The following is a 20,287-nucleotide window of genomic DNA, read 5'->3' as shown; positions in this document are numbered from 1 at the left end:
GCACGTAAATTTAAGGTGTGTTACGAGTAACCGGTTACTCGTGGCGCAGTGAACATGTTAACTTTACGAAAAATTTTCAGAAAGAATGAGTTAGTGTTCTCTTAGATACCTATGAAAGTTCAGTGAAAATTCCAATCAAAATTTCACCTTTCTGCAATTAACCCTGTGTTAGTTGGTCGCAGATAGTCTAGGAGACCGGGTTTGAATAATCCCTATAAAACACTGGTTGATATTGAAAACATCTCATAAATTATAAAAATTTGTATATATTTATAATGAGTTTTTAGAAACCAAATAAGTTTTTTAGAAATGAATAATTCATGAGTAATGTAAATGTTGTTATATATACTTAGTTGAAATTGATGTGTACTTCAACTTACATTACAACATTTTTATATAGTATATAAATAAAAAAAGTAAAATCACTGTTTAAAATTACTATTATAACTTAATAATAGAAAATTTTTAGTATACTGAGTACGGTTACAATAATATGGGCTTAGGTAAGTACAATGAAGTAAATATAAAAATTGAAAATTATGACACTCTGATTTACTACTCTGATTTATCAGTGTCCATGTTTTCTGGTCCATCTAATGGACAGTTTAGACACAGCTTTACTTCCGTATTATCCCTGCAAATCTAGATTCTACATGTACATCTTACTCTTATTTTTCTGTTTTGTTTCCATTTACAATGTAGCTCTGATTTTCAAGTGGTTCATACACAACTCCCACCTGAGAGATAAGATTTTGAGATAAGATCTCCTTCTTACTTCATTCCGAGTATTTGATCTCCAAATGATGAAACTTGACTCTCCCAAATGTTCAGCATTCCAAAGAAAACAATAGACCACCAATTAGTGATTCTAGCCACTGTATAGGTTGCTTTCATTTTATCAAGGGTATCTACGCCTCCCTTTGTGGTATTATAGAGGGTCAATACTTCTAGCTTTTGGGCATCCCCAGACGATTCCTCGATTCTATTGTCAAAATGCATGGACAATAGAAGGAGAACATTTCTATTCCTTTTTGGTATGTATGATACAATTGTCATGTTGTTGCCAAAGACTTATCTGAGGAGGCCTTTTAATAGTTTCTACAAATAAGGGAGATACCTCCCTCTTTTTATTTTTTTTTTTTCTCTTAGGACAAGAAGCTTATAAATTGCACTTAGTCCTGTAAGAACCTTTGCGCTGCTTCCGGAGTGATAGGATATTCAGGATGGGTAAGGTTAGGGAGTAGGGGCCGCCTCCTGTCGAGATCCATGAGGAAGAATTAGGGCACTACATCTCAAAGTCATCCTGGAAGAAGGGGAGGCCAGCTCTGAACGAGCCTCTACAGTCAAAGTAGGCAGGGGGTGGCACACCCTTGTTGAGGTTAACAAGAACCTCTGAGGTAAGGGAACAAATCCCACCAACTCCAACAGTCATCTTCCACAGTAGATTAGACCTATTGAATTGCCCATGAACCCCAGAATCTCAACATTTGCGGTTAGTGATGTGCCGCTACTGGACATCCATAAGGTTGCCCAGATTGAAGTGGCACATCAGTTTTTGCTGTGCCCAGTGGTGGGTTCAACTGGTAGGTATAAACCAGCCAGAAGTGATCCCTACTGGGTATTCAGTTCCCTTACTAAAAGATTTGAAGTGAACCAGTTGCCCAAACTGACATTTCTTCCTGACTCAGAGTTAGGTTGAATTAGACGAAGAGCCACTTCAGATGGGGAATTGTTTACTTAATATGGCCCTGTAGGCTGTTTTGCCTCATAGATTGCCATATCTGGCTGACTTCAACTTAATGTATCATTTGAATCCACATCCACAGCTGGATCAGTAACCTCTTGGTGGTGACGTCGATGAGGTCTATCTTGGTTGGATTCATCTCTGGAATGTGATGTGATGTGATATCAGTGTCACGTTCACTTTCTTCTAACAAATCGCCGAATTAAATTGGCCACCAAATTGTCATTATCCAAAATTTACATGCATAAATTATTTTGAAAAATCACAAACACTTACAGTTGTAAGTGCATGGTCCATGAGTCCTGAACACACTAACACGAACAGTGGCGCATGGTCCTAAGTACCAGGGTAGCTGCTACACAGACAGGAATGACAACCAGACTGTAAAAACCCCTCCGCAGCTGTCAAGGTTTTATGGCGTAGAGTGATTTCTAGAACTCAGCTAGACAAAAGAGCGTTAAATGTTGCCAATCCCAACAAGAATACCATAAAAAAATTCCTGTGTTGTAGAATCGCAGACTATACACGGCCAACACAGGGCTAACCAAACCAAACCACTCTTGGAGAAATAAATTAAATCTAATCCTGGCTCTCCTAAGTTTCAATATCTTAATATTAAAAATCCTGCAAAGAATATATTTCTTTCCAGCTATGAAGTTCCATGACCATATATAACTACTGTAGCAGCATGGTCATTTGACTCACAACTTTTTTATTAATAAGGTCTGATAAATTATGATTTGATGTATGAATATGAATGTAAGCCACTCTGTTGCAGGTACATACCTACTGTAGCAGCATGGTCATGTTGACCCACAACCTGCTCATCACTTCCAGACAGGTTAATTCACTAATATTTATTAGTAAATATATTTTAAGACATGTACAAAATAATCAGGAAAAATCGTTAATAATTAACAATAGCATCTCAACAAACACCTAAGCAGTTTAGTTTAAATAGGAATGATATTTTTTCTTTATTTTGACTAACTGATCATAATTAGTGCTAATCCTCAACTACGGAGGCTCAAGGCCTCCTCTCCCAAATTTTGAAAGACAAATATTGAAATTACACTTGTGGCTTAAGTTTAACCGTCAAGACTTGCTTTAGCATAAGTTTCTTCCCTTACTTCCTTCCATTTGACTCTTCTCATCTGTACAATCCGCAAATACTAGAGTAACCCACAACAAAGTATTATGATGAAATTTTATGCCATGTTACCGTATCGCTGCTGACCACCAGCTGTTTCTGCTGTTGGCTGTGGTCATATACTGTCTCCTTGAGTACATGTTGTCTGATAAATAAATCAAATTTTGTATTTATGTATTTTTGCAGATATTGCAGACCACTAATTTATCATGAACATAAAACTGGCAATAGTGTTAGGCACAGGGTGCAGAAGAGTGATTCAGATGCACCAGCCACCAGTTGACTATTTTCTTTCATGTTTTTCTAGTTAAAAAGTATTGTGTCCAAAACATTTTAAATATCTTGTTATGATAAGCTTTTTGGTAACATTATATACTAAATTGTTGATAATCCAAGACTGGCTGTAGAGCAATCTGATGGCTGTTTGTGCAAATCAACATGTCATAGTGAAATATAGTTCCAAATGTAAGTTTAAGTATGTCTATTAAAAGACAAAGAAATCAGCATATTATTTCATGTATGTAACTCATAAAGTTACATATATCTTTATAATTATAATGAAATAATTTAATATTTGCATCTAAGAGTTGGCAGACACTAGGCTGTCGATTACTTCATTTCACAAAACTAACCCCTGGTCTGCTATTCTGATGGACTTAGATAAAGTTGTGCCACTAGAAAGCTTAAATCACACAAGTCTTAGGTGGTTTACATTTTTGACTGGAACAAAGCAGTTTGGAGATAGTGATGTATTTTTACCTGTGAAATAATTGTACTCGTGATCATGACGTGTATGATTCATTGCCACATAGCAATCAGATTTAGCTAAACTAGTTATTCTGTGGTTGATAATTGTACCAGGTCAAATGTCATGAAAAAAGGAAGATTTTCTCTATTTAATGGAATGAATTATATGAGTATTATTTAGAGTTAAAAATGAGTGATGGTAAAGTTCGAAAGGGGATGAGAATGCCAAGAACAGATTGGTCAGTGTGCATAGGGATATTGCGATATTATCGATATCAATATATATCGATATTATCGTTTCGATATATCCTATATTGATATCGATATAAGTTATCCGATATTATCGTGATATCGGAAGAAATATACATATATCGGGGTTTTGATATCATACTGAATGAAAAGTTGTAATTATTTATTATTTTGGCTTTATTCGTTTTACGAAAGCAAAACTCAAACAACTTGCTTTGTTCAGTTGTTAAATGCAACGCCAGCAAAGAAATTAACTTTGCAGATAAAGTAAAAAGTAACCAGACGATGCTTGGTTCAGTTAAGCATATATAATATAGTTGCTTTTTAAAATGAAAGTGTTGTTCTTAAAACCCAGTTTAGATTCTTATAGATTTATATTGAAATTTAAAATTGTAATTTTTATTCATATTTTGGCAATTGTTTTTTAATAATTGTGCCTCAAATGATTCTTAGTTAGAAAATGTTAAATAGAATTATTTAAGGAATTTCTTTTTTTATCTTTAAATAACGGTATTATTTAATGTATTAAGTTGTACTTGTATTAAAAACATTATTTTGGAAATGAACTCGTAAGTTGTATCTTTGATTATACTAGTTACACACTCTCATACAATCAAAGGTTGTATACACCAATTGAATAATTCCCCTTTCCTTATTTATCTATCGATATCGGTCGATATTAAGGATATCGATATTTGGATTCAATAATATCGGTGTATCGATATCCAAGCTTGATATTGATATTGATATTGATAACAAATATCGGAACTAGCCTCATATTGCAGCAACCCTAAGTGTGCACAATGAGCCACACACTAACTGCTATTCCCTGATTTCTGGAAATTTGGGTTAAGTGAAAAACAAATTTCAAGAAACCCAATGATTTATTATTTAAAAATTACAAATATATGTCAGTTATATTTATAGTAATGTTGTTATTAATAATAAGTACCTATTTTTAAACTTACCGTAATTGCATTTAGTCACTTAAATTCTTAAAGCTAATAGTTACTTTTAATGAGTTTTTTTTTTAATATTTGACTGGAACATTAAATTTAAGATTGAGATTTCCATGCTAATATTGATGATTCAATTGATTTGTTCTAGGGTTCCCTAGTTGTTTGGGATGTGTGCTCTGGAGAACCAGTTCGGATTGTCAAGCTTGGACATTCAGACAATTGTGTGTTTGTGCACCAGATAGTTTTAGTTCATGACAGTGTTGCTTGTGATTACGGAAAGCAGTTGCGTATTGTTCGTTTTCCTATGGTACATGATAAAATGGATTAATAAAATTTTATTTATTCAGCTTTTGATAAGCAATTTGTTTTATTTTTATACCATAAAAACTAGGGGTTGGATCAACTCCAATGCCGAGGTATCAACAATTCAAGATACCACTGCTCTTTTCACTAAATTTCAAAATATTTGAGAATTTTATTACTAAATAATGAATAAAATAGAAGTGCTTAAAATACACCTGCAGTCACGTTTTCACATTATCACAACTAGTAAGAAGTGTTGAAGCTGAATCTCAAACCAAATAAGTCTATGTACGAATGACAGTTGATTGGCAGTATGCAAATTACCAATTGCTCAATCTTGTTAAACTTTCTGTAAAAATAACAACTGCAATTCTTAAAATAACATTCTGATCACAGTTTGTATTTTAAATGCAGTGTCTCGCAACCATTTGACCAAACTTTACCATGTAGTTTAGCAGGTACAAACTAACAAATAATATATGATAACACATGTCTATCCTATTTAGCTTAGTTTAGAAGTTGTATGTGTCCTTTGGGATTATCTCTTGAAAGATTTAAGATAAATTCATGAAACTCGTCAGAAACCCTTATCATATTGAGTTACACAATCATGCAAAATATTAACTTTCTGCAGGTATCAGATTCAAAATGACACGGTCGTGTAAACTTTTCGAAGTTAATTTTTTTAAATTTACTAGTTTAACAAAAAATTTTAGGGAATGTCAAGCCTTATTATGATGTACAACAGTGATGTTACTTCTTTCAATACTTTAATGAATTTCAGTTTAGTATTTTATTTTAATATTTAAATGTATTCTACAGAAAAAATAACTTAATTTCTTTTAATTTTGTTTTGGATAGTCATGAATATTAAACTCCTGAGCTGAAATCAATAATTTAATATTTAAAAAAAAATAATTACTCAACAGATTACAAGAAAACATTCGTTGGAATTTGGACAGCTGTATGACAATTAGTCATTTTTTAACACAAGAACTGGCTACTAAATTATCTCTATTGGCAGGCCACTTTTCCTGGTTTGCTGGGGTATTTTATACAAAATTTAAGAAATATTAAAAGTTATTTGATCATACATTGTCATGTATCATTTTTAAAATTAAAATCTTTATTTTTTACTATGTTTACTTTTTATAAGTACAATTCTTTTATTGTTTTATTTTAAATTATTGTATATATAATTTTGTTTTAAGGGGGTGGGACCATACCTACAGGAGTGGTATATTTGTATTAAATAAAATTCCAAAATTGACAAATTATTTATACATTTCTCTAGTTTCAGAAAATATATAGTTGGATGGACTTATTTAATAAATATTTATTTTTATATTGATAAATTGATTTATGATTGATCAAATTTGCAACAGAGCATTTTTTATGAAAATTGACATTACTCTGGTAACATACTATATTATAACACTAATAGTTTCTTTACATGAAACAGTATTAAATCACATCAAAATTTTGCAATAACATATAATTTATCAATAACAAGTACAACTACAAAATTATGTAGCATAACTCATATTTATGAGTCTGGAAAGCATAAATTTTCTTACATGTCAAACTTTACATCCTCAAATTTAGAAGAAATGTTCAAATTTTCTTCTCATTTGAAAAATTAAAATTTTACTTATCCAATAAATACATTCTGTATTGTGAACACATCTCAATTGTTATAAAAATGTACAATTACAAACCTAGTTTTGGTTGGAGCAATGAGATCTTACATTAGACCTAATCAGATTCACAACCGCTGTAATGGTGTACTGGTTCACTTTCTAACAACTCTCTTACATCACTAGATTGAACTAAATAGTTTCTATCCATTTCAAATACGTATAATGTTGGTAAAATTCAGCATGTAAAATAAATAAAACTTGCTAAAATACAAACCTCACATTCCTAACCTAGGCCTACATGTATTACGAAACTTGGGTTATTTGGAAACAAATCACTAATTAGTTTCACTACATCACTCCCGTAAAAGAGAAATACCTTTCAAAACATGTTTATACTACTTGACTAAATAACAACTTCAAATAGTATTACATATTTGCTTCAAGAAACATAAGCAAACAAACTAACCAATACGTAAACAACAGCAAAGAAAGGACAAGAATGAAAATTAAATACGATCTTCTACTCCCTGACTTGTATCAAAGATCAAAAAGTACCGAACTTCATACCAATTGATACATTTATTTATCCGCTATCGAATGCTACCATTACTTTCGTCAAAAAGCATTATACTTACTTTATAAAGTGGCTTATTTGCGGCCATGTTTGACTTTGAGTTGCTACAGCAGTCGTCACCAGTACCTGGGTTTGTAAATTTTAGATTGATTGTTGTGTAACTCTTGAGTCACAACATGCACTTTGCTCCCTTGTATTAGTTTTGTATTATTTAAAACGTTTGCAGAATATGCTGATACTCATTTTAAATACAGACTTTTGCAGTAGTAATACTAGATTAGGTAGCAGATTGTACAGAGAATGTTTCCCAGACAGGCTCCACTCAGCTCCCAACATCTTCAGTGCTGTGAATAAACCGCCGGGAAACTGGGCAGTTGAAAAATAACATTGTAGAACGGGTAAAATCAGTACGTACTGTTTGATTTGGTAAAAGATGTTTTACAGCAAGTAGAAAACAACCTATCTGTTAGTGTCCGTATTATATTACTCATAGTATGAATGCAGATAAAAGTACTGGATGCAGAATATTTAACCACAAATCTGTCAAGTGACCTAGTGACTAAGTTGCTTTAAAATTCTTCTCCAATTTCAAACGGCTTGTCACTAGTCATTTTTGCAGTCATCTTTTTAGTTGAACTTTTGTTATCGAAAATCAGACATGTTGGACAAATTGTATATCAGGTTAATTGTGATGTTTCACAGTTTAATGTTATGTATTGTTTATTGAATAATAAGTACACATCAAAATTATTATAAAGTTGCAGTAATAACGTTGGTTTATCATTTTTGCTCTCTCACTATGGGATCTTGTCTTCTACTTTTGACACAGGAAATTTTGTTCGGGAAGAAGGTTGGTTACATCACTATATTCAGAATTCCTTCCTCGAAAAGAGCATCTGTTTCAAACATCTGATTATCATTCTCTGGTCTGAAGAGAGACATCCATTGCAAACGTCCATTTGGGGCATTTCTACAATGTCAAATAACTAGTGTTGACTAGTCACTAGTATTTTGTTTATTATACTATAGAGATTTGATTGTGTCAAGTGACAACAAAGTGTTGGTTGTGAAATATACCATTAAGTGGTATATAATATTAAAAGTTTTAAAATATAATAAAATATTTAAAATGTTTAAAAAATTTTGAATGTGAATATGTGGTATTTTGTAAAGACTAAATTTTACTGTTTCCAAATCAAATAAATAGTTTTTGGAAAGTGGAATTTTGTCACATTTTGCATAAAAATCCTTTTGGATGGACATTTTATATAATTTTAAAACAGAAATTGTTCCTTTTTATAAGGTTTTGTTACTTTGGACTTTTTTTACTTTTTCATTTCTAATGGCAAAAACATTTAAATTGAAATATAAAAAAAGGTCCAACTGCATATAGATGTTCCTTGCGATGTACTGAAAAAGAAATATACAATAGTACATAATAGTATTAAAAGTAATGAAAAATCCCATCTTGGTCTCTAAAGTTGTGTAATATTAATTATATGAACCTGTCAAATGTAATCAACTGTTCGGTGTAAAATTTTTTTTCTAAGTAACCATAATTTTTAATGCCGTTTTAGATTTTAGTGATTAGGTGAGTACTAATCTACCTTAGAAAATGTCCTAGAACATAAGAAGGTCAGAAGTTTACTCCGAAGACTCATTTTGAAGTAGACGACAAGAACCTGCTAGATGAAATTCCGTTGGACTGTTCTTTAAACTAACATACCAATTCCAGCTCTAAGTGTTCTAAAATATTTAAAAACTTTTACTATAAATGTAAAGATTGATATTATATGATATTATTATGTCTTCTATTTTGACATAAATGGGCTTCTCTGATGTGTTATATATTTTCTTGGGGGAACAAAACAAAATCTATAATAACTACAGAACAAAACATACTAAGAACAAAGTAAATTAAAATGGCCATAATTATAAATTTTTGACATATTTTCTTGATTGTGGCAACAAGGCAAATACAAAATTTATGTCGGATATATAATTCACTCGAACAAGCAGTGGTCATAAACGTGCGATGTCTATTAAATTGCGTGCAAAAGCAGCGAGTAACTGCTAGCAATCCAGATATAAGAGACATTGTATCTAACTTTCGTTATACATTTAAAGAATGTTATGAAACCTATCTAAGTTGCTTTTGACAAAAGTAGGCTCCTCAGGGCTGTGTATGTATATATATATTTTCTTGATCGGGAGAGAGGCAAAATCAATCACACTTTATTTTGCAGCATAAATTATGGATTAGTTTTCAATAAATATGAGATCTTGAAATCCGTTGTAGTTTTTAAATTTGTTTTTTTTGCAAACTCTTACTATCATAAGTAGAAAAACACTTCTGTTTTTAATGTACATGAGATAGGGTATATAACAATCAATTAAATTCTAGTATACGTAAGAATATATACTATATTTTTTTAATATATAACAGAACATATACATATATATAATATATTATGCTAATTCATTTTATGTATAATAAATTAGTCAATCCATATGCTGCAGCAGTCAACAAATAAATATATAACAATTTTATACAATTTCTAACGAAGACCTTAGAGAGACAAAGGATAAAAAAATACCAACAGAAAAATGACAATAGTAAAAGAATTGCTTTTAAATTATTGACAATCCTTTTCCAGTAATACTGGGTGCAGGCACTCTTATAAGGCACAACACCTTTCAAAATATTAAACAAATGTCCATTCACATTCAATCATAAGTCCCCACTATACAACTGGTTACAAATCAACTACTTTCATTGAATTATGATAAATCGAATTTTATAATCTTTTACTGTCAATCAGGATCGTACAACCACATTTTAATTATTAATATTATGTGATAAAACTTATTCATAGTATTGCAAGTATAGTTACAATTTATTAGTGCTTTCTATTAGATATGTTAAAATATTTATAATTTTTTGTTATATTTTATTTTAACATCAATGTCAAGATAGTTAAACATAGAGCTAAAAAACCAATAATAATTTACTACTTTGAAGTAATTTTTCATTTTAATAATGATTTGATAAGTTCTAAAGGTTGTATTAAAAATTCCATTACATGCTTTTAAGATAGGTAGTATACAACAAATTTGAATTCATGACTGCCAGGAGTCAGAGATTGTATTACATGAGCCAACTCTAAGGTAACAGACTGCACTAATCATGATTGCCTGTCCACAACAGGAATTCCGTTACTTAGTGTCAACATTAAGTTCCAGTTTAAGTATCTTTGTTTGATGAGTTGTTTTTGTATAGGTTTAGTCCTCTTAATTAATGTGTATGTTATGCCATTTACACTAAAGCCCAGCCAACACTAACGCATGTAAGTCTCAACCTTCATAGATTCATGTGATGTTTTTAGTTTTCTTAAGCAGAAGAGTGTAAGACTGGTATCTTAAGAACGTATTGTTTAATATGCATAATATATCATCATATTTATTAACTTGTATGAAATTTAATAACAGTACTATGTAACATCCAGAACAGAAAAAAATAAATTCAACTCTGTTTTAACATTGTATGTATGTAAAGAAAACGTTAATCAATAACAAACACAAATCTTTATATTCATTACTATAAATATGTACATCATTAATATTAAAAGTGTACAACGTGCTATAATTTTCTGCTTTAACCATCTCTAATTTCTACAGAATATCAAGGGCATATGTCTTGACTATAAGATATAATCAAAATAACAACTGAACTAAAAGAAATTAATGCACACTTCTTGCTTGACTATTATAAAGCAGTACACTTATTGTAACACTTAAAATAATGTAATGTAATGCTGATATCTGACAATGTTCAGAAGTTAGTTTTCTTAAAACAAATATTTTTTAACAGTTAAGGATTTTTTCCTGTCACTTGTTTACAGGGGTTCAGTTGAGAGTGTGATATGGACCTCTAATTGTTTCTATACAAACTAAATGTAGTTTTCTAGAAATATGCCACTGATGAAAAGTTATAATTGTTTGATAAGCTTAGGTCATGTGCATGCCAGAAACTACTAAAGGTCAATGGGAATTTCTTTCGTTTTAATTATTTCATGCACAATCTGTCCTGAATTTGGGAAGCAATGTCAATGATCAGCTAAAGAATGATTTATTATTGTGATAATTATTTTTATAGTAAATGAAAATAAAGATAAATTAATGAGCCGAATCCATGTAGACAAATAACAAGAAAGATACATAACAAATGGAAAATAACAAAACAACACTGCTCTCTAAAATAGAGGGAGAGAAGACCCTCTATAGATGCTCTTGGATCAGAAGTTTTGTAGATATGTGTATCTCCCTACTTAAATTTTGGTGTTAGCTCTTTAAATAAATTATCACTAAGAGATACACTAACCTTGTATTACAATTTGTTATGTAAATTAAAGAACGTTATTTCAGATATGTTTAGAAACTATTACTTTGTATAAAATAGTAGTTTAATTAGGTCACTCACAGAACCTATTTTCATTAAACCTAAAACCATGACTCACAAAGATACCATATCAATAAAAACATATGAAAGTCCATTTTTTTTATTTTAAGACATTATTTGAAAAACAACATAACAAATCTGTATAACTTATATTGTATGTTCTGCTAGAAAAAGTTTGATAAGTATGATTGCTATACATTTAAAGTTTGCATAGTACATATTTTATTTATTTTGGAATGTGTATGAATTTCTTTCCATTCCTGGCAAAAAAATGTTTAAACATGTAATGAAAAAATATTTCATGTAAATCTCTATTCATAGAAGTTATAATTTATTATATTCTTTTATTATCTGTATTAATTGCATTTTAACATGCAAAAATCATTTAGGTACTAAACAACTTGTATGCATTCACTGTAGATGTTATTGAATTCTTTTCTAAAGCAATCTTTAACAACTAAATCTAAATCTCCACATTTATTCATTAAAACTTCTGGAAGGCATCCCCTCTAACCTGGAAGATGTTGGCTCATTATTTTTTATTTCACTGTTATTTTCCCCCTGGTTTTTAATATTCTGCTTGCCTCAGATGTAACCAATGTCTTATCAAATAGAATAAGGGGGGGGGGAGGGAGAAGCAGTCAGTCAGTATAGGTGGATATGTGCTCTAGTTATATACTTGAATTAAACTGCACAAAATATACCTCTGACTAAAAGCAAATGCCTTCTATCTTTTGACACTGGTTGAAAAGGTAGGAGATATAAAGCACACACAGAGCAAGATGATCTTTCCTTGTTCCATAGCAATCCAAAATTTTAATTCACAGTTTAGCAAGGGGAAGAAAGTACTAGTGATAGTTTTGCCCATCTCATTTAACTGTATAAAGTAATAAAGTAACAGTAACCATTATACAATGTAGTAATTAGATGTCCAATTCGATGACTATGATGCATGAAAAGTGTAAAAAAATCTATGCAAGTCAAGATTAGATGGCATATTTCATTCAAATGTGGACTAATTAATTCCTGTCAAAGGTGTAAGAACAATGAAATTTAAAATAAATTGAATAGCATGCCTGCAAATCGAATATGAGTATTAAAAATCTATTTAGTTAAATATCTGATAATGTAATATTTTTTAATAGCAAAAATAGCTACTGATATTAGTCCTTTCAATATTTCATTTCAATTGTACAAATAACTTAAAGTGAATAACATACTTTATTACATGAACTTAACAGTAACGAAGTGCAGTCTAATAATTAATACACCTTATTTTTATGAGAAGAATGTGAAATACTGTACACTTATTTGTAATGTCATTTTGAAAATTATTGCTACATATTTTATTTCAATAGAAAAATCACATTATTAAAATCTGTTTGAAAAGTAGTTAATATTACATGTTATGGTAAGGTTAGAGTAGCTTATAACAAACGCTGTTAAGTTGAATTTTAAATGTATTAAAAATTTATTCAATATGAAACATGTTACATAAATTAAATCAAATCTTAATAGATAAATTATTAATACTTCCTTAGTCATTAAAATATTCAATTATGATATTTTATTGGAAAAAACTAGTCTGGTGATTGGCAATTTCTCCTCATTTGATTCCAGTGACAAGTCTATAAATAATTACAATAGATTTTTTACTTAACTGTCTTCCTTAACAAATTTATTGTTAAAAATCCTTCTGTTTCTCCTTTTTTTCAGTAGTAGTTTCTATCAAAATTATGACTGGTACCAGTCCAAACATTCAACATTTTTAAATAGTGATTTGATTTAAAATAAGACTATTAAATACAGTATGGGTGGAGGACCACATATAAAACTATACAATTTCTATCAAGTGATTGAATGAGATATTTACTATGAACTCCAATAAGTTGAATACCGGAATAGATTGAGCAAGTTATTTTTTTTACCTTACAGTAAATCCACTAGCTATAAATCCGATGTCTCTTTCCTTGACACATAAGTGCAGTAGTTTCAGTGTGTTGCCTATACATTTTTCCTGACTAGAGTAGTAGCAGAGTCAGTTCGTTTGTTGTCACACCCGTAACTACAGGGAATAGACTCAAAAGGCAGCTTTTGGGAATGCTAGTGGAATGACCAGTGTACTCAATAAACAAGTTCTTCAACCTACTAAAATCAATCAACTCAAAATAATGTAAAGTAATAAATCATTCAATTTTAATGATGCCATTTTATTTTTCTTAAGTAATATCAAATAAAGAATATTATCTATGTTACACTTTAATTTCCAGATTACTATGCTCCACATAATTGTTTAATATACATGGTGTGTGTTTTATAACCTATATACAGGCTTATTGAACAGAAACAAGAATTGTTACTTCCAGATGATGTAAATAAATACTTTGTCTTGAATATTCTTAATTTATTACTTCAACAAAAAATCCTCAAATGGTAAGAAAATAATTTATTCAGCCAGGAATGGATTTTTATTTTGTATACATTACTCTCTTTTACAACAGTTGTAGTTTTGTAAAGAACAAAGTGAATATTGTGACTCAAATTCTAAAATCTTAATTTACCAGATGACTATCACCAAAACATTATTAACCTGAATAGACATAAATGTAATTGTTTGTTTAGCAACTCGTACTAGGATTAGTTCCTTTCTAATTGAGCTTTATTTTGATAAAAAAACAGTGATGCTACTAAACATAAATCAGGTAAATAAAGTGATTAGCTAACTAAAAGTCATTATAATTCTTAAAACTTATTTTCTAGATTAAGTCTTTATTGTTATCACTAGATTTGGTTTGCGTTAACACTGGCTTCAGTTTATCGATATTAAAAGATCGAATAGACAACATCAGCTGATCTCTTGGTTTAGCTGCAGGAGGAGGTAAAAGTTTCACATTTCTACTACCTACAGGTTTTAAAATGGGGATGAATGGTGGAGGGGGAGGAGGAGTGGGAACTGTCTCCTTTGATACATTGGTAGGTGTTGAAGGGACCGAGCTTACTTTATTCTGAATCTTTTCTTTGGCTGGCTCTTTGTTGATGTTTGCTGAAGGATGTGATGAAATAACTGGAGTACTTAATGCCCTTTGATACGTTATCTTGTGAATGGACTCAACTGGATTTGTCACACTGTTTACTGTGATTGGAAAAGTTCTGAAATCTTTGGTCTTTGGAGATAAGGGTGACAATTTGTCTTTGGACACTTCTGTTGTTAATCTGAATCCTTTAACAACTGGCTGTAAACTTATTGGTCTTGTTTTTCTATCTAGAGTTTGACTTTGTCTAAATACTACAGTTGAAGCAACTTTTTGAGTGGGACTGGAAGGTGATATAGCATTAGGAGTGGTGACTGGTGTTATGCTCTTGCGCACATCTTTAGTTTGGCTTTCAACAGGATCATTAGATGATCTTGTTACTAATCGAGAAATATTTTCTCTATTATTTGTTGAATTGGAGGTATTAAGAAACTCTTCAGCTATTCGATCTACCTGAGGAGTTTGTGGCAATGGTGAGGAAGGACTGGACTCATCAACAAAAATTCCTCCTGAACTTATTCTCGCCTGGGCTTTTATTTCTGAAGTTGTTAAATTTAGTTTACCGTGATGTCTACCATCTGGTCCTTCTGATCTTTCACTGGTTTTCTTCACTTCTGCGGTGGAGAAATTTCCTTTGTTACCGAATGTGCTTGACAACGGTTTTGTGGTTTCTTGAGGCTCAGGTTGTAACTCAAGTTTATTTTTATTGTAACTTGTACTATACAATGACATTGGCCTTTTATGAGGCACTCCAAACTTTCTTGCCAAGGAATTTACCCCAATGAAAGCATTGTTATCACTATTACTGTCTTGGTCAATATGAGCAGAGGTTTCAGACTTAGTAAGATTAGTACTATTTGCATCTTCTACTAAATGGACCGGCTTTAACAAGGCTTTGTCAAAATTGTGTGTTGTGAAATGTTTTTTTAGTTCTACAGCTGTAACAACTGGTATTCTTGATAGATCACTAATACTCTTGGACCTTCCTTCTAATTTAAATTGCTCACGCAAGGTTCTAGTTTCCACTTGTTCTGACTTCCTTGAAGAATTTTCCAAGTTTGTTGGTGTAGTAATTTTAATATTATTTTGTTTTTCTTCTGCCATTTCATCTTGAATAACAAGTTTTTTTCCAAATCCAGAAGTATAATCACTATCATTCTTTATGGAAACCTGTCTCTTTGGTCTTTCGTGCCAGGTAGAGAGATTGATATTTGGTGGACCTCTTTGTGTGAGTGATTTTGGATATTCTTGATCTAGTGATGCTGAATGCTGAATTTTAGATACTTTGTTCCAAGTAACAGGTTTTTCCTCTGACTGACTTCTTCCCAACTTTGAGCCACCAGCACTGTTGTCAATAGTATCCTCCAATCTCTGGATAGAATCTGGAGGATCTCTGGAAAAGTTACACAGAGATAAGCACAACAATAATCAAGAAACATTTCATTGACTAAAATAATAAGATTATTTAATTAAATCATAATTAAAAACTCAAAATATTTCAACAAGTCTAAGTCTGATCATAAATAATGTGTATTATTAACAATACTCTTTTGATATAAATAAATCTCATATTCTATAGTATTTTTTCAAACCCTTTTGACACAAATGGCAACAAAGAAAAGGGTCTGTAACTTTAATATGAAGGATGGATATTTGTAATATTGGAATAATGTTTGTAATTTTCAGCAAATTTCAAAACATTCCATTAACAAATCAAGAATTTATTATATGTACAAGTGTTACACTCAGCTCTTCTATAGCATATTTACAATTTGTAAGGGGACATTACTGTAACCAAAATTCTATTTACCTCCTGAACGGTTAGAGTTAGGCTGAAGAATTGATGTAATATACTTCTTACTTATGTAGAACATATTCATTGACATTAATGTTTACATTTCATATTTACAAAATAATTCTTTAATACACTACACATTTTTCTTGGATTTATTAAAGAATTTTTTGAGTTTTATGTTACTATTTTCCTTTTTGTTTACATCACCAACCCATTCTTCATAATTGATAATATTTCATGTAGCCGTTGCTGTTCTGCTAAAAACCTTACTTATTAACAAATACTTTTTTGTTTGCGATAACCCCTTATTCTACAACCCTTGTTTTTTATTTTAACAAAATTAGATAACTCTTCATTTTTAGTAAAGCTAGCATATTTTCTGTTGTTTATAATATATTATTTTCTGTTTTGAGATAATTGTTTATTCACATAAAAAGACTATGTTTTGCCTTAAACATGTTTATTGGAAAACACCAGTTAAAATAAGTAAAAATTTGGTTTATTATATTAGTGTATAGTAGTTTATAGTTCTATTTTAGTAACTATTGTTCTGAGGAATAACACCAGTTAAAATAAGTAAAAATTTGGTTTATTATATTAGTGTATAGTAGTTTATAGTTCTATTTTAGTAACTATTGATCTGTGGAATAACACCAGTTAAAATAAGTAAAAATTTGGTTTATTATATTAGTGTATAGTAGTTTATAGTTCTATTTTAGTAACTATTGATCTGTGGAATAACACCAGTTAATAAAATGAGTAAACATTTGGTTTATTATATTAGTGTAGTGTATAGTAGTTTATAGTTCTATTTTAGTAACTATTGATCTGTGGAATAACACCAGTTAAAATAAGTAAAAATTTGGTTTATTATTTTAGTGTGTATAGTAGTTTATAGTTCTATTTTAGTAACTATTGATCTGTGGAATAAAGTAGATCCCAAAAATTATTTATTTAGACAAGTTGATAAATTTATACTGTTTAAAAGGTCCTACAACTTTTTAATAATAATTACTGTTTGTTTAATTTGTACAAATTTCCATTTTAAAACTTTTTGTGCAATGTAATTAGATACAATTTGTTACCCCAGTGCCTTCATAAAACAGTAAACATGTCAAAACTGATAAAGATGAACCTTAAAATAAACTTGTTGAACAGTTAATCAAAAAGCACATATAGTAATTCTTTAACCCTTTGAGGTCTCAATAAAAATTGCTTCGACTGTCCTCAGGTCGTATTTAATTTCTGTTAGTTAACAGTTCTTTGATAAATACATAAATGCAATTTTTAAATCCCTTTTTCTGCAACTTTTCTATTTTTTTCTCTTTATATATCAATGTAAATAACCTAAAAAGAATATTTACATTATTTTATAGTATTTTTTTTGTAACTTTAAGTAACATTTAAAAAATATAAAAAAAGTATAAAAATATATAAAAACACAATCTTTATTATTTTTTTATACATATGTAATAAACCAAAATTACACGAATTTAGGTGAAAAGGCACTAGGATCTCATCAGATACATGTTATTCATTATATTATATTATATATAATACATTATATATATTATAATTTTGCCTTGGTCCAGCCCTAGGCCTACTTTGGGTAACATGTCTAGCTCTTCCTCTTAGTCTACTAGTTTGTAGCCTAGGTCTGCCTCTATTATTTGCATCTCCTTGTCCTACTTCTATCACAATATCCACGAATTGATCAAATTCTTCCCTATCATTACCTAAAGTTTCCAATCCTAACACATCACGTTCGTCGTCTAGGTTACCGCCATTTACCACAATGTTTTCAAAAAATTTTCACTATGATTCAACTCACAATCACTATCACGGTCTTCTTCAATAATCTGTTTTTCATTTTGGATACTAATTTCACTTAAAATACTATCACAATCAGCTAATTCATCTAATATTTCGTCATTGTCAGTAAAACTTGTACTTGGACCAGCCATATTTGTAAAAAAAGACGCAAGTGCAGACGTCAGTTGTATTGGTCTTCTATTTTCACTTCCAATGCCTCCTATATCGTGAATAAAGATCTACGTAGCATTCCCGTAACCAAAATAGAAGTCCAAAGTACTGAATAACTCAAATACCGAACAGCAATAGGTTTAGAAATGGCCAAACAAGCAGTGACATTATCCGGTCGACCTATTGTCGACATGCGAGCGTTCCGCGAAACTGCCGCGGGTCGACCTATAGTCGACGACCGATCGCAAAGGGTTTAAAATGGTAAAAAAATAACAATGCTCTGGAAAATAAAAAAATTATATCTTATGAAATTATTAAAGCACTTGCTAAGTGTACACACCTGTGTTGAAGATCTGACTCTGGCTCAAGGCTGGAGGTTAAGTTTGCTTGTGACTGGCTCAGAATGTTACGCAGAACCTGTAATACAAATATGCATTACACCAGTGGTTTCTTAAATGACTGTTCTTATATTATCCAAACATCACAAAAATATATATGCGTACATGTAAGGTTGATTACTACCCATGGGCTCATAGATACTAAAGCATTATTTGTTGCATAAAAAGTAATTTTGGCTTAAGTACTGATGTGTTTGTGCATACTATCACATGTAAGTTACCTTACAGTATTATACAATTATCAAACCATCTTGGGAAAATGCTAAGCCTTTCTTTAGATTCATATCTTAATACAAATCCATGTTAAACAAACATTTCAAAGAAGTTGAAGTTATAAGAAAATATGTCATTAAACACCTTACACATAGTTCACACACCTGAACAGACTGAAGCTCTGATGTGTTATCCTGAGGGAAAGAACTTGCTCCTGGTGTGTCATCTGTACAAACATAAAAACTAATTTAATTTTTTTTAATCTTTTTGATGAAGGTTAATTTAATATTTCAAAGCTTTTCACTGATACAAGAGAACTAGTGTAATGAAGATATATAGGCCTATACATAATAAAAATTAATTGCTAAATGGCTTGCTAAATTTCCAAAACAGCTAGACCAATTAAAAAATTTAAGCCTAAGAAAGGTTTTTATAAACACAAAGTTTCAAATTTCCTGAATTATTTATAACTTGAGAAAATAATAATAATATTTATGAAACATAAAATTAAACTGGCACCAAACAGCTGTTGACACTTTCAGCTGAAGTTCGCTAAAAACGCTGAAACAATTGTTTACATTTAAACTTGAGAAAATAGTAAGAGAGAAGTAGAGAACCATCCAATGGGTCTGAGAACATGATCAGTACAGTATAAAGGTTGTATTATCAGAGAAGCACATTTATTGATATTAAAATAGGATAAAACTACAGTTTAACAGAAAGTATTGCATTAAGTATGTTTAACAGGTTATATAATTATAGTAAATGATATGGTCACAGTAATAATATTCTATAACACATGATTGTTTTACTAATTGAGTGAATGATAAGAAATTGAATGCCATAAAGTACTGTTTGATCTTGCACCAGCCAAAGGAAGTCTGCAGTATTCTACTTAACATACAATAACATTGACTGTGCTACAATATTCCTCCTTATGCAGATTCAAAATATGTTCCTTGAGGTAAATGTGTAACTTTCTTCAATATTGAAGGACCAAATAAAATGTACTTCTTACATCTGCACACTTGTGACATATCA

The 20,287-nt window shown here is 30.6% G+C and overlaps 2 protein-coding genes across 2 annotated transcripts in view; one reads left to right on the top strand and one right to left on the bottom strand.

The window, feature by feature from the left end:
• The window catches only part of LOC124360481 (sterol regulatory element-binding protein cleavage-activating protein-like), an 88,682-nt gene extending 83,476 nt beyond the window's left edge, over positions 1-5,206 (top strand). The window contains exons 22-23 of the mRNA XM_046814148.1: positions 2,523-2,585; positions 4,998-5,206. Coding sequence (XP_046670104.1) covers positions 2,523-2,585; positions 4,998-5,177 — 243 coding nt within the window. The 3' untranslated portion in view covers positions 5,178-5,206. The remainder of the gene's footprint in view (positions 1-2,522; positions 2,586-4,997) is intronic.
• Positions 5,207-9,772: 4,566 nt separating this feature from the next.
• The window catches only part of LOC124361254, a 99,786-nt gene continuing 89,271 nt past the window's right edge, over positions 9,773-20,287 (bottom strand). The window contains 3 exon segments of the mRNA XM_046815299.1: positions 9,773-16,250; positions 18,976-19,052; positions 19,411-19,472. Coding sequence (XP_046671255.1) covers positions 14,582-16,250; positions 18,976-19,052; positions 19,411-19,472 — 1,808 coding nt within the window. The 3' untranslated portion in view covers positions 9,773-14,581.

The sequence above is a fragment of the Homalodisca vitripennis genome, chromosome 4 (genome assembly GCF_021130785.1).
Source record: "Homalodisca vitripennis isolate AUS2020 chromosome 4, UT_GWSS_2.1, whole genome shotgun sequence".
NCBI lineage: Eukaryota > Metazoa > Arthropoda > Insecta > Hemiptera > Cicadellidae > Homalodisca > Homalodisca vitripennis.
The sequence above is the reverse complement of the archived record's forward strand: the minus strand, read 5'-3'. Positions and strand labels throughout refer to the sequence as shown.